The following is a 12,561-nucleotide window of genomic DNA, read 5'->3' as shown; positions in this document are numbered from 1 at the left end:
TTTTGGCAGTCCTGCTTCAACCCTTCTGAGTGCTGGGATTACAGGCATGCACCACCATGCCTGGGGGGCCCAATTTTCAGTCCCCTGATTTAGAAATTTGGATAGTTTAAACCTTGGGTCACATTGCCTGCTGCCAGCTCTTACAACATCTCTCCTGGTTGGGCATGGTGATGCATATCTGTAATCTCAACACTCTGGAAGACTAAGGCAGGAGGATAACAAGTCAGAGCTCAGTCTGGACAATTTAGTATTCCCCTATCTCAAAATTAAAAGGCGGTTGGGGGGCATTGAGGATTTAGCTCTTTGTGAGGTCCCTGAGTTCAATCTCTAGCACTACAAAAAAAATTTTTTTCTTTTCATAAAATAGTTTATTCCCCTCGTGAATTCTAGTACTGAACTTTTTAATCAAATCTATGTGTTATGTGTTACTGAGGTCTGAACTCAGGGCCTTTGCACTGAGCTATATACTCAACCCTTTTAAAAGTATTTTATTTTGAGACAAGGTCTCACTAAGTTCACTGCCATGTTTATCCATTCATCGGTTGATGGACATTTGTGTTGTCTTCACCTTTGGCTGTTACAAATATTGTTTTGGGGGTTTTTGTTTTGTTTTGTTTTGGATACTAGGGATCAAACTCACGAACCAGTAAGCTAAATCCCTGGCTTATTAGTTCTCTAAGTTGCCAAGGCCAGGTGATCCTCCTGCTTCAAATTCCAAAAGTGATTGGACTGCAGGCATGTACTCAAATCTATTTTCTATTTAAAAAATGAGAAACCATAAAAACTGAGTAATACCCAAAGATTTTAAATATAAAGTAAGGTCTGTAAAATGCAGATTAAATCAGCCTACTGAAGTGACATAATTGAAAACGACTCTAGTATATTGTCTATGTATGTTTTACATTTTCAGTTTTCTAAACCAATTACAGAATTCCCAATCAAGTACAGTAATAACACAGAGTAGGCATCCAGTTCATACTTGTTCAATAAGACAGTGTTTTAGTCACTGGAAGAAAAAAGCATTCTCAAACCAGCAACATTTTCCATATTTTTTTCAATAAAAATCTCAGATACCAAAAATCAAGAAGTGCTCTTCTTCATGAGTTCTTACTTCTAATCAGAGAAATAAATTAATGTAACACTCTCAGGTGTTGAAACATCCTGAGCTTTTTTCTTAATCACAGTAATTTATAGAAAATTCTTTACTCCTTCCTTTCTGAAGGAAGTCAATTTGTTTGTAACAGTCATAACTTTAAAATATCAAAATCAGCTGGGCGGAGTAGTGTACACTTGTAATCTTAGCACTCAGGAGGCTGAGGCAGGAAGATTGTGGCGAATTCAAGGCCAGCCTGGAATACATAGCAAGACCCTATCTCCAAAAATAAAATACAATAAAACAAAAATAATCAAAATATTTTAATACTGTGTTGCAAACACTATAAGAAAAGTCTTGTTCTCACAAATAGGAACAAAGTGAAGAGAATATTAGAAAGACCAACCACTACTGAAGAGATTGATACCGTTTGAAATGACCATAAGGGAAAAACCTGGGTGATCAGAAGGCAGAAGAGAGTTCCTAGGAAGTACTGCCCTGAGTTCCACTTTCAGAAACCCTGATGGATTTGGTTTGGAATGGGGAGATAGATGGTATAGCTATAGATACACCTTTTAGCAGGTTTTCATTTTGACTGGTGGCACAGTTACAATGTCTAAAACCAGAGAACACTAATCATGACCCATTTCAGCACGTTCGCGTCTCATCTTGGCCAGCCATACTCGAGTTTCAGGCCCCTAAATATCTCTCTGTATTATCTTTTGGGGCAAGAGAATTAATTACTATACATGGATTCTAATTTTGGTTACAGGAAGAGACAGAGAAATTGAGTTCTCCAGGAGCAGTCAAGTATTTTACCCATTTTCATTTTATATTGCTACCAAAGAGAAGAAAAAATTTTACTTAAGCTCTGAAGGGATGTTTTAATTTTCTTTCATTTATTAATAAGCTTTTATCAAGTCTTTTGCTTTGTGCCAACATGTTGGCTATAAGTACAAATAGGAATAAAATTTGCTGCACTTCAAAAATTCATATACCCTGGATTTGTATTCTAAACATGTTTCAGTTTAGTCAAATGATAATTTTAGCATCATAAATACCAAAAAATAGAATATTCTGTTAGAAGTCATAAAGGAGTTTGGGACATCTTTTGTGAGAAGAGTTTATTTTTTGTTGTTTTTTTTTTTTCTGTCAGATTGGCCACTTTGCATTTTTGAGAATGAGTGTATATTATATTTCTAGGCATTGAATCATCTGAAGTGAACTGTTTTTCTGTATACATTTTTATTAGTGTACATGGTGCAGAATACTGAGTTTCATTGTAGCATTTGCATACATGCATATAAAATACTTTGAGCATATCTACCCCCATTAAGATAATTCTTTCAGCAACACAGAAATATACTATCCTTTATATAGAGAGGTCTTAAAAACTAGTAAAAAAATCACTAAAATTTCAATAGAAAAACAGAACATGAATTCAAATGATCCCTATTAGTACTATTCAAGGATATACAGTTTAAGACAAAACTCACTTTATTTCGTCAGAAATTGACAGAATAGTACCAGAATTGAGGAATGTAAAGTAGATAATAAATTCAGACTGCTGTACTAATAATACTAAACAAATGATCTCTATAAAGGTTTTTGTTTTTGTTGTTATTTTTGTTTTTTAAGTGAGGTTTTGATTTGTTGCCCAGCCTGGCAACAGCTCCCAGGCTCTTGATCCTCTTGCATCAGCCTCTGAATAGCTAGGGCCAGAGGCTGCCTATAAAGCATTGTGACAGTTTGTTATTCAGAGCTTTCAAAATGGCTATATCTTTTGATTCACTAATCCCATTTCTAATAAGAATTAGCTATAGGTGTATACAGATGTTCTTAGATGTAATATCTATAATAAAATAATATTGGAAGTCTAAAAGTCCAATTATAAGGGATTAGCGAAATAATTTGTACCGTAGAACACAGAAATGACTAGAAAGAAAAATACCAAAATATTGGCTCTGACTTTTTTGGTAAGTTATGATTTTACAGGTGATTTTCCCTTCTTTTTCTTTCTGTCTATATCCTTCAGGATTCCTACCTCAAATACTAGTTTTTAATTGAAATAAAACTGAGCATCTCCTGTGTGCCAAGGACCCATTGAAAGTGGTCATATTTGATCTTTTCCTTTAGCAGCCGTCACTTCTTAAAAATAGGGGACAAGTCAACAGAAGATATTCCCAGGCCCTGGAAGACTGAGGCAGGAGGATTGCAAATTCAAGCCTAACCTGGGCATATTAGCAATTTAGACCCTGTCCCCCCAAAAAATTAAAGGTTTGGGAATGTAGTTCAGTGTGAAGCCACTGGATTCCTTCCAGTAACGGCAACCAAAAATCCAAAATCATGAATCGTGAATTACTTTTAAGATAAATAAGCTATTAGGCTGGAGTTACAGCTCATTGTAGAACACTTGCCTCCTATACATGAGACCCCGAGCTTAATCTCATAAAAGTTAATTGATTTGAAGAACATTATATATTAAGGCAAAGCAGTGTGATTTTTATTTACCAGAGACTATTTTGCAGTTCAGGCAATCTGATTTCCTTTTCTTAAATCACTCTCCTTTTATTTTGTTTCTTTAATCACAATTTTGCAAGTAATGCCTTTGTTCTTTTTATTATAACATTCCCAGGTGTAGATTGCTTTGCATATTTTATGAGGCACTTTTTTCTTCCAGTTTTAATGACAGTGTTTTTTGTTTGCTTTTAATATTGGGGTTTTTTGTTCCCATTAGTACTATATTTGTGACCTTTTTAGTTCCACAATATGAAACTAAGTACTTTTATTCTGAGTAAATTCAGTGCTAAGGAATATCGAGGAATTCCTCATCTGTCTTGTTACTGTTATTGCTTCACATCTCAGGGGACTTCAAGGGTAAGAAATGACATAATTTGACAGGCTTTATCAATTCAGCTTCATGCATGGCTGTTTTGCCAATTAAATACTGTTTTATTCCTGGCATAGCATGAATTGTATATGACCTTATAGTTTGCATATGTACCTGTTCATACCTTAATTACCATGAATTTATAACCAATTCTACATGATTATAGTTGTATAATATATCTGTTAATTTAAAAAGCAAATTAGGGCCATGTATTTAGCTCAGTGGCCTCGCTGCCTGCCTCTCGCTGTCCTGAATTCCATCCCCAGTACTGCAAAATAAAATAAAATAAAAAGGAGAATTAATGTTAAATAGCATCAGTCAGAGATAAAAAGATGTTCAGTCCCCGCTACTACACGAAAAAAGTCCAAAGTCTTAAACCATGACATACTTTCAAGAAGAAAAATATTCCTGAAAGAGTGAAAAAAAAGTGTAATTTTTAGTCTATGGGTTTAGCTCTACCTTGCTGCAACTGAAATGACTAACTTCCTTTCATTGAAAACTCATGGTGGTGCATGCCTGTAATCGCAGAACATAGGAGCAAGGCCAGCCTGGGCTCCATAGTGAGTTTGTGGTCAGCCTGAACTACGTAACGAGATTCATGAGTATGTATAAAAAACTCTGAAAACTTCCTCCTTTTCCTGTTAGCTAAAAACATTTAACTGTAACTAACAATGCAAATCTAGGCGTTTAGAGCCAGTTTAGTGTAAGTACAAACAAAAATGTTTCTTTTGCCTTATCATATTAGACTGCCTTTGCTCTCCAGAAATAGATTCCATTTCTGCAGTGCCTTTCTTATATCCATACTGTCCCCCTCTGGTTTTTAGTATAAATTAGTTAAAATAAGTGTTTCTCCTAAGTTTGTGTAATTCTCATTTTCCTTTGGTAAAAGTATTTTACATCACTGAAAGTGGGAATCTGGCTATTGTGCTTCTTCACAATAGCCTACCTTCTTACTGTGGGGTGTACTTCTTTGCCTACTTTGACTTGACCCAAGATCACTCTGTTGAGCCTGTTTCTTTTCCTACCTTTAATAAAACTTTGCTACCATTAAAAAATCAAAAATACAAATCCTGTTTTCCCCTGCCCCAAAATATTCACCCACTTCACTTAATTCTTACAGTAGTCTTAGAGTGTGCCTAGAATTCTATTGATCACATTTATAGATTAGGGAAGCTGAGATCTGGTGACAGAAATTTGCCTGAGGTCAAAGAACTATCCCAGGTCTGTCTGGCATCATAGCTTATTCTTAAAAACATTAATCTCTGCTTTCTTCCATGGCTTCATACTTCTCCCTTATTCTTCAGCTCTTGTCCTGGTGCTCGCTCTCTCGCTCTCTCTCGCTCGCTCTCTCTCATCTGGCTGTTAACAGGCCTTCAGCTATTTGTTTAAAACAACCCTAAACTCATCTTGAACCACTTTCTAATCTGCCTAAATCCTATACTTTTTCTATCCTATTCTAAATATATCCCTTATCACTCACTTTTAAGACTACAGCTTGATCCTTTTCAGTGATAATAGGTAAGCTTTCTGTGCTACTCTTTGTATGGTAAGCAAGTGTTGGGCAGAATGGTGCATTGAATAAAATTTAGATGGGAATTAGCATAACAGACAAGTGTTAAGACAACCCTACAGACATGTTAGGTTTTGTTTTATTGCACATTGTTGTCTTGTTCTTATATAACTTTACAGGGGATTAATTTGCTGGCTTGCCTTCTCTTCTGGCTTTGATATGTTGTAGGGGCAGGTGGGATCTAGACAAGAGGGGCACTTTCTGTGCACAGTTGGATGCATATATTAGTGCCCACCACAGCTGGCAAATTTCAGGGACTCCCTAGATAGGTTTAATTTTTCTAATACAAACAGTAGAAACTAAATATGACTTTTCTTTATGATGTAGTGGAATTGTGTATAAATTAAATTTTATTTGAATGTATTTATTTAAAATATTGCTGTTTTCATTATAGCTGTCCTATTTTTAAAAATTTAATCATTTAGTTCACCACTTTGAATTGGCTGTGTTGTGCCATACTACACAGAGAATAGAACTTTTTGCTCTTTAAGTGCCCTCTAACCCTTAATGTGATGTCTGGCATTCCTTTGAAGTGATGGAGGCCTGAGCCAGTCACAGGATGACAGCATTGTGGGAACGAGACACTGTAGACACAGCCTGGCTATAATGCCTATTCCTGGAACACTCTCATCCAGCAGCCCTGATCTCCTTCAGCCAACCACCAGCATGTTGGACTTTTCCAACCCTTCAGGTAATGTTGGTATGTGGGTTCATGTAGCCACCTTGGTGCCTCGGGGACAAGTAAATTACCAAGCTTTGTGCAGTAAGGACTAGATTTGCTTGCAGACTCTTCTCCCACTTCTGGATTATGATTTTATGTAAAACACTGACAGGAAGACTATGTCTTCTTACCTACACCAAGTGGGTACTTCCTCTGAAATTAAACAAAAGACCATTTAAAAGGGACTTCATGAGCCGGGTGTGGTGGTGTGCGCCTGTAATCCCAGCGTTTGGGAAGCTAAGGCAGGAGGATCGCCTCAAGTTCGAGGTGAGCCTGGGCTACATAGTGAGTTCAGGGCCAGCCTGAACTACAAAGGGAGACCCTGCCTCAAAAAAACAAAAATACATACATACATATATCAACTTCATTCAACCACAGACTTAGATGTCTTTTAGTAATTGCTATATAAGCACATGAATTCAAGCAAAGAGATTTCTCAGTCAAAAAATATGTTAATCCGGGGTATGGAAAAGAATAACGGAGATTATTTTAATCTGAGTGTCCTAACTTTCTCTGATATATAAAAATGTCTTAGTAATTTTTCTTAAAGCCCTGAATTTTCTCTCAACATTGAAAGTTGTTTTTGTCACTGTATTATGCTTCCATGCAAATGAGCATATTTTTGGTTGAACCACAGTTTTTAGGAACTGCTACTGTGAAAAGGAAATTCGGCTACATAAATCTCAGTATTAGAAAAAAGAAAGTGTAAGTGTAGTAATAAAAATTTGTTTTAATAGCAGCTTTAAAACGTCAGGACATGGCACTCACAGTTTAGCGAATCAATTTGTACATCGTTGCTTTTTATTTTAATTGTGCCTTAACTGGTAGAGTGACTACTAAACCCAGTAGCGTGGTTTTGCAGTTTTTTTTGTAGAACAAGGATTTTAGTGAATCATGACTGCTTAGAAATTTCCGGCAGTTTCTGTATTATACCTCAGACATGAGACAACTCACTCTAGTTACTTTATCAGAAGTTAATAGATTGTTACCAGCATAGAAAGTTAATTATTTGCCTGATACACTTAAAAAAAAAAAAAGGCAAGCACCGTGTACCACAGTTAGGAAAATTACAGATTGGGTTTACTGTCTGGTATATTAAATAATTGCCGCTGCTGGGAGGACCAATTTCTTGCCTCCACACATTCTCTGTAATAAGTCATCCGTTTTTCAGAGTGGCATGGACTTTCAAAACTCTTTGCCCATGCTGTTTGCCACCTATAGGGTTCTCTTTTTCTGCATCTAGTGAAATTTTTCTTATTCATCCGTGCTGAACTCAAATGTTACCTCATCTCTTCAGCTGGGAAGCCCAGCTGTGCATGCTACAGCCACCATCTCATTTTTCAGAAGTTTACCAGTACATTTTCATGGTCTTACATGGTTCATCATGTGATAGAGTGGAAATTTATTTCTGTGTCTGTGCATAAGTGTTCAACAGTAGTACTTTTCGCACCACATAGAATATTCATTGTGGGGTTTTGTTGTTTGGGGGTTTTTTGTTTCTTTGTTTGTTTGGTTTTGGTTTGTTTGTTTGTTTGTTTGAGGCAGAGTCTCCCTTTGTATTTCAGGCCTACCCTAAATTCCTATGTAGCCCAGGCTTGCCTTGAACTCTTGGCAATCCTCCTGCCTCAGCCTCCAAAATGCTGGGATTACAGGCGTGCACTGCCACACCTGCCTCTACATAGAGTATTTGTAAATACCTTGTTTTCATATTCCCAAAAACACAAGCTATGCAGATAAGACAGGAATTTGGAGAAATTTATAGATTTAAAGAAATTTACAGTTACTTTGTTGTCACAGGCATATGTAGAAAGCTGGGCTGAGAGAGTAAGGAATAAGGTTGCAGGGAGAGGAGAGACCATTGGGGAAACAACAGAGGTTGAAATTACTAAATTTTAGAAATTGCTAAGCCCCATGGAGCTAAAATGCAAACGGGAGGAGATGCTACTCAACTTGATTTCACATTGATTGCACAATTCTGTTCTTAAAAACATCTTAACAGGACTAAAGTTGCCTTTTTACAAAAATCTATTCAGAGAAAGTCTGCTATAACATGTGTTCATATCAGTAACATAAATGAACATGTGTCATAAGTATTTAACTTATAAATCACATTTTTCAACCCCTAAGTGTGAACTTTGTAAAAGGCCACATATCTAGAGATGGTGTTATTTATATTTATGTTGAATACGTAGTACCCCCCCGAAAAAAAAGAAGTTCAGCTCTTTATAAATAATAGCCCTGAACTTAGCTATGTGCATCATATCCATAAATTGTAGTGCTTGTGTGATATCAGCTAACTTTGATTAATGTTAATTTTGAGCTCATCAGTGTTTATGCTGCATGTTTAAAGTTATTAGATCAAATGATATGAGCAAAACTACAGAACTATTGAATAGTTTGTTTTTGCTGAATTTTTTTTATGATTTTGCTTTATTTTTGCTGCATGCAGCTGTTGGTTTTTACTGTAAGTACTTTGGCATTCTCTTGCTCGTGTTTCTATATATTTTGTTAATTTTTAGAAGATGCAGAATTAAAATAAGCAGATATTTTCAATTTATAAGAGTATTAACTGACATTTATCCTTCTAATTGTTTTCTTTGAATATATGTTTTATGCTACTCTAACCAATGAAAATTTTTTAGAACTTTTGACTTAGTAATACAAAGTGAAACATGAAGAATTCAAGGGTGTAGCTAAAAGAAATTTGGAATTGAATTTTTTGTGTGAGTTTGGATGTAGAATTTTTTGTGCTTTTTCATTGAACAGTACAAATCTTTGATTTATTTAATGTGGCAAACTTAATTATTTCTGCAGTGAAAGTCTTGAGTTATTTTTGCTAGATTTTAATTATAAAGGAATATATAATCATAGTTTCTTAAAAATACCATACAGAGAAAGATAGGTATACATGTCTCCATTCCCCAGAATTAACGAATTATTAATTTACTAATATAATCTTTTAGAAATTACATTGTACGAAGAAATTTGTGTACTATTTCCTTCACTCTAAATGAAATGTTATACTTTTATTCCACTTATGAATTTCACTTAGCAAAACATCTTGAATAATTTTCTGTATCAGGATGAACTATTCTAACCAAACCCCCTCCCCTGCAATTTTTTTTTTCCTTTTGGTGGTACTAGAGATTGAACCAAGGACCGTTCACCGAGCTACATCCTCAGCATTTTTTGTTTTATTTATTTATTTACTTATTTATTTTTTAAATTTTGAGATGGAGTCTTGCTAAATGCCCAGATTAGGCTTGAATTTGTGTTCCTTCTACCAGCTGAGATTACAGACCTGTGCTACCACTCATGGCTTCTGCTAAATTTTGTAAACAACTGATTGGATTCTTTTCTCTGTTCTCTTGTGAGTGGATATTTGAAGTGTTGCCTAAATCTCTCCATATATGTATATATTTTGTATTTGCCTTTTTATTATATTTTAAATTTTGTCAATAAATATTTTGTGAAATTAGTTTTCTTTTTATGTAAATTAATATACAGTATAGATTTTTCCAGTTGTGGTGACACATACCTGTAATCCCAGCCCTCAGAGTGCTGAGGCAGCAGTACTGCCAAGTTCAAGGCCTTCCTAGGCTGCATAGTGAGACAAAGTCAAAAACAAAAATTAGGGAGTTGACCTGTTAGCTTTTGAAATTTAAAATATTCACTATCAGTTACGGATTATTTTATCTTATTTACTTGATTATTGTCTTTTTGTTGTTATTGTTGTTGTTGTTTAAGACAGGATCTTATCATGCAGTTTAGACTAACCTTGAATTTACTGTGTAGCCCAAGCCAGCAATAGCCTCCCAGGTGCTAAGATTACAGGGCTGCACCAACACACCCATCTCTTACTGTCTTTTCTTGCACCACCATTTACTCTCTTGAATTTTCTAGGTAAATTCCTTTCAAATATTTTTTAAAATTTATTTATTTATTTAGTTTGGTACTGGTGATCGAACTCAGGTCCTTGTGCTTGTGAGGCAGACAGCAGAACCACACTGAGCTAAATTCCCAGCCCGATAAATTCCTTTCAGATCAGAGCCTTTATGCCGTTTATCACTGTTTCTCCATCACTTCAAACATTGTTGACCATAACATGCATGCAGTAATTTTTTTTCTTTGTTTATTGGTACATTTTAGGTATACAATACAGTTACATTCATCATTGCAGTCTTGTACCTTTACATGATGTATCTTGGGTTTTTTTCCCCCCATTCACCTGTCCTCCCTTCACTCCCTCCATCCTTCCCTATTTACAAAGATTTTGTTTCCATTTTTTTCCTTTTCTCGTGTTTTTTTTCTTTTCCCTTCTTTCCTTTCCCCTACCCTTCCCACTTCTGCTACTCCTTTAAACCTCTTCTTCCTATTTCAATTATCAATTATACATTTCGATCCTTATTTACAGTTTTAGTTTTCCATACCAGAGGCTAGTTGGTATTTATACGTTCGTCCTATTTGTTTCACTTTTATACATATTTTTTAAAAATATTTCTATAAATGGGACATTTCTAAAATAGAGAAAGGCTTACATGGTCACTGATGTCAGTGAAGAGAAAGTTTTTCTCTAATGTCTCTCTTTTCCAAGTTGGCATTCATTACCTCAACAGATTCATCAGGGTTTGAGTTATGGGGTACCCTTTGAATAACCCCAATTGCAGCTCTATTCTAGAGGTGTACCCATTTATGCTACTTATTTTAGGTAACTACAGAGTAATTAGTAATTTCTTTCACTTAGGGAATTAAAAAATGGCTTTAACAGAGAGCAGCTTTTCAACCCCATTCAGCAGTGTACACAACTGTTCCTTTAGCAGCAGAGGAATAGAACATGAAGTGTGTGCAAATTTTCTCTGGCTTTGTGAATACATTCTTCTGAAGAAAGTAATAATAGGGCTAAGGACATCTTCCAGTTCCCTTCAGGTCAGCCAGTACCTCTTGCTGATGCTCAGCCTCCAAAACTTTAGGAAACAGGTCCAATTCTAGAGGCCAGCATCCACTTGCATGAAGCGTTATCATGAGGAGGGTAGGCACAATACAAGTAATAGCATAATGTTTGATCCTGTTTTAAAGAGTAAAAAGCGATAATTAAAGCCCTTTTCTGTCTACTTGCAGTCAATTTCTGGTACAGGGAAGAAAAGTATCTCTGATTTTAGTTGGTGATAAAATAGTCTGAACTTGAGCCTCTGAGGTTGAAGAACCTGATGCTGTCAACAGCACACTAAGAGTTGGCTCTTTTGCAGGAGATCTGAACAAGAGGCATTGGATAACTCAAGTCTTTGGATACATCAAGGAAAGAGGTGTCTCCTTCTAATTTGACAGTAGTCCCAGAACATTCAGTATCTCATAGCTAGGACTCTTTCTCCCTGGTCACTTGAGTCTTCTAGTGCTGGGAGCCAGTTTCTGTCTTTTTGTGTTCTCATTGCCTTATTTTGTGAAACTTATTTCCTGCTATATTTATTCCATTACTCTACTCTTGTCTTGAGACAAATTTATAAATCTTTTCTCCAAAACTTAGTAGTGTGCATGCTCCTAAGATTGTAAAGCTGTTCAAGTAGAATAATTAGTTGGGTCACGAAGATCCCCCCACCCATCCTCATTACCATTATCACAGAAAAGGTCAGAATAAATCTTTATAATTAAAAAAGAAATTTTTGCAATAATCATTTTTATAATGAAGTTGTAGCATTTATATGTGCTGTGAAATAAGTTCCTTGTCAAAACATTTATAACGTTAGCAATTAGCCAACTGATACCAAAGGCAACTTTGTTCTGGAAGCTTTACCCAAATTATGTGATCAGAAAATGAAATAAGATAGGATAAAAAGAGGAAACACCTTTTAGGTGTGCCTGTCATTTGAACATTATCTTAAGGTGGAATTTATTTACTAAAAGCAAAAATCACAAGGGCACAGGTTGTGATATTTAATTATATGAGCATTTAAAACCTTTCTGCATTAAAAATAAAATAAGTAGAATATCAAAACTATGAAAACATTTGCCCCTTGATAGCAGATTTAAGTGTTGGTACATAGTATATTTCAATAGGAAAAGGCATAGGGGATATTGAAAGGAATTTTTAAACATTAGTACCAATAGTTCATTAAACCAATAGCAGTTACTGAATTTCATTAGTAACCAAAGAGGTGAAAATTAAAAGAATGACAATTTTTTAGAGGGAGGAAAATGATGGGGCTTTCAAAATAAGTAAGCAAAACTCAACATTCTTTGTTAAACCAAATTTTCTCTTTTACATTCCAGAATTATAAACTATAATTATAGTA

At 35.4% G+C, this 12,561-nt stretch overlaps 1 protein-coding gene across 11 annotated transcripts in view; it reads left to right on the top strand.

Moving 5' to 3' along the window:
- Window positions 1–12,561, top strand: part of Rapgef6 (Rap guanine nucleotide exchange factor 6) — a 206,915-nt gene that overhangs the window by 134,510 nt on the left and 59,844 nt on the right. For all 11 annotated transcript variants that reach the window (XM_033761547.1, XM_033761546.1, XM_033761552.1 and 8 more), the window contains one exon: window positions 6,087–6,244. In XM_033761547.1, the coding sequence (XP_033617438.1) occupies window positions 6,087–6,244 (158 nt within the window). The remainder of the gene's footprint in view (window positions 1–6,086; window positions 6,245–12,561) is intronic.

The sequence above is a fragment of the Fukomys damarensis genome, unplaced genomic scaffold (genome assembly GCF_012274545.1).
Source record: "Fukomys damarensis isolate Sample0158 unplaced genomic scaffold, DMR_v1.0_HiC HiC_scaffold_9, whole genome shotgun sequence".
Classification (NCBI taxonomy): domain Eukaryota; kingdom Metazoa; phylum Chordata; class Mammalia; order Rodentia; family Bathyergidae; genus Fukomys; species Fukomys damarensis.
The sequence above is the reverse complement of the archived record's forward strand: the minus strand, read 5'-3'. Positions and strand labels throughout refer to the sequence as shown.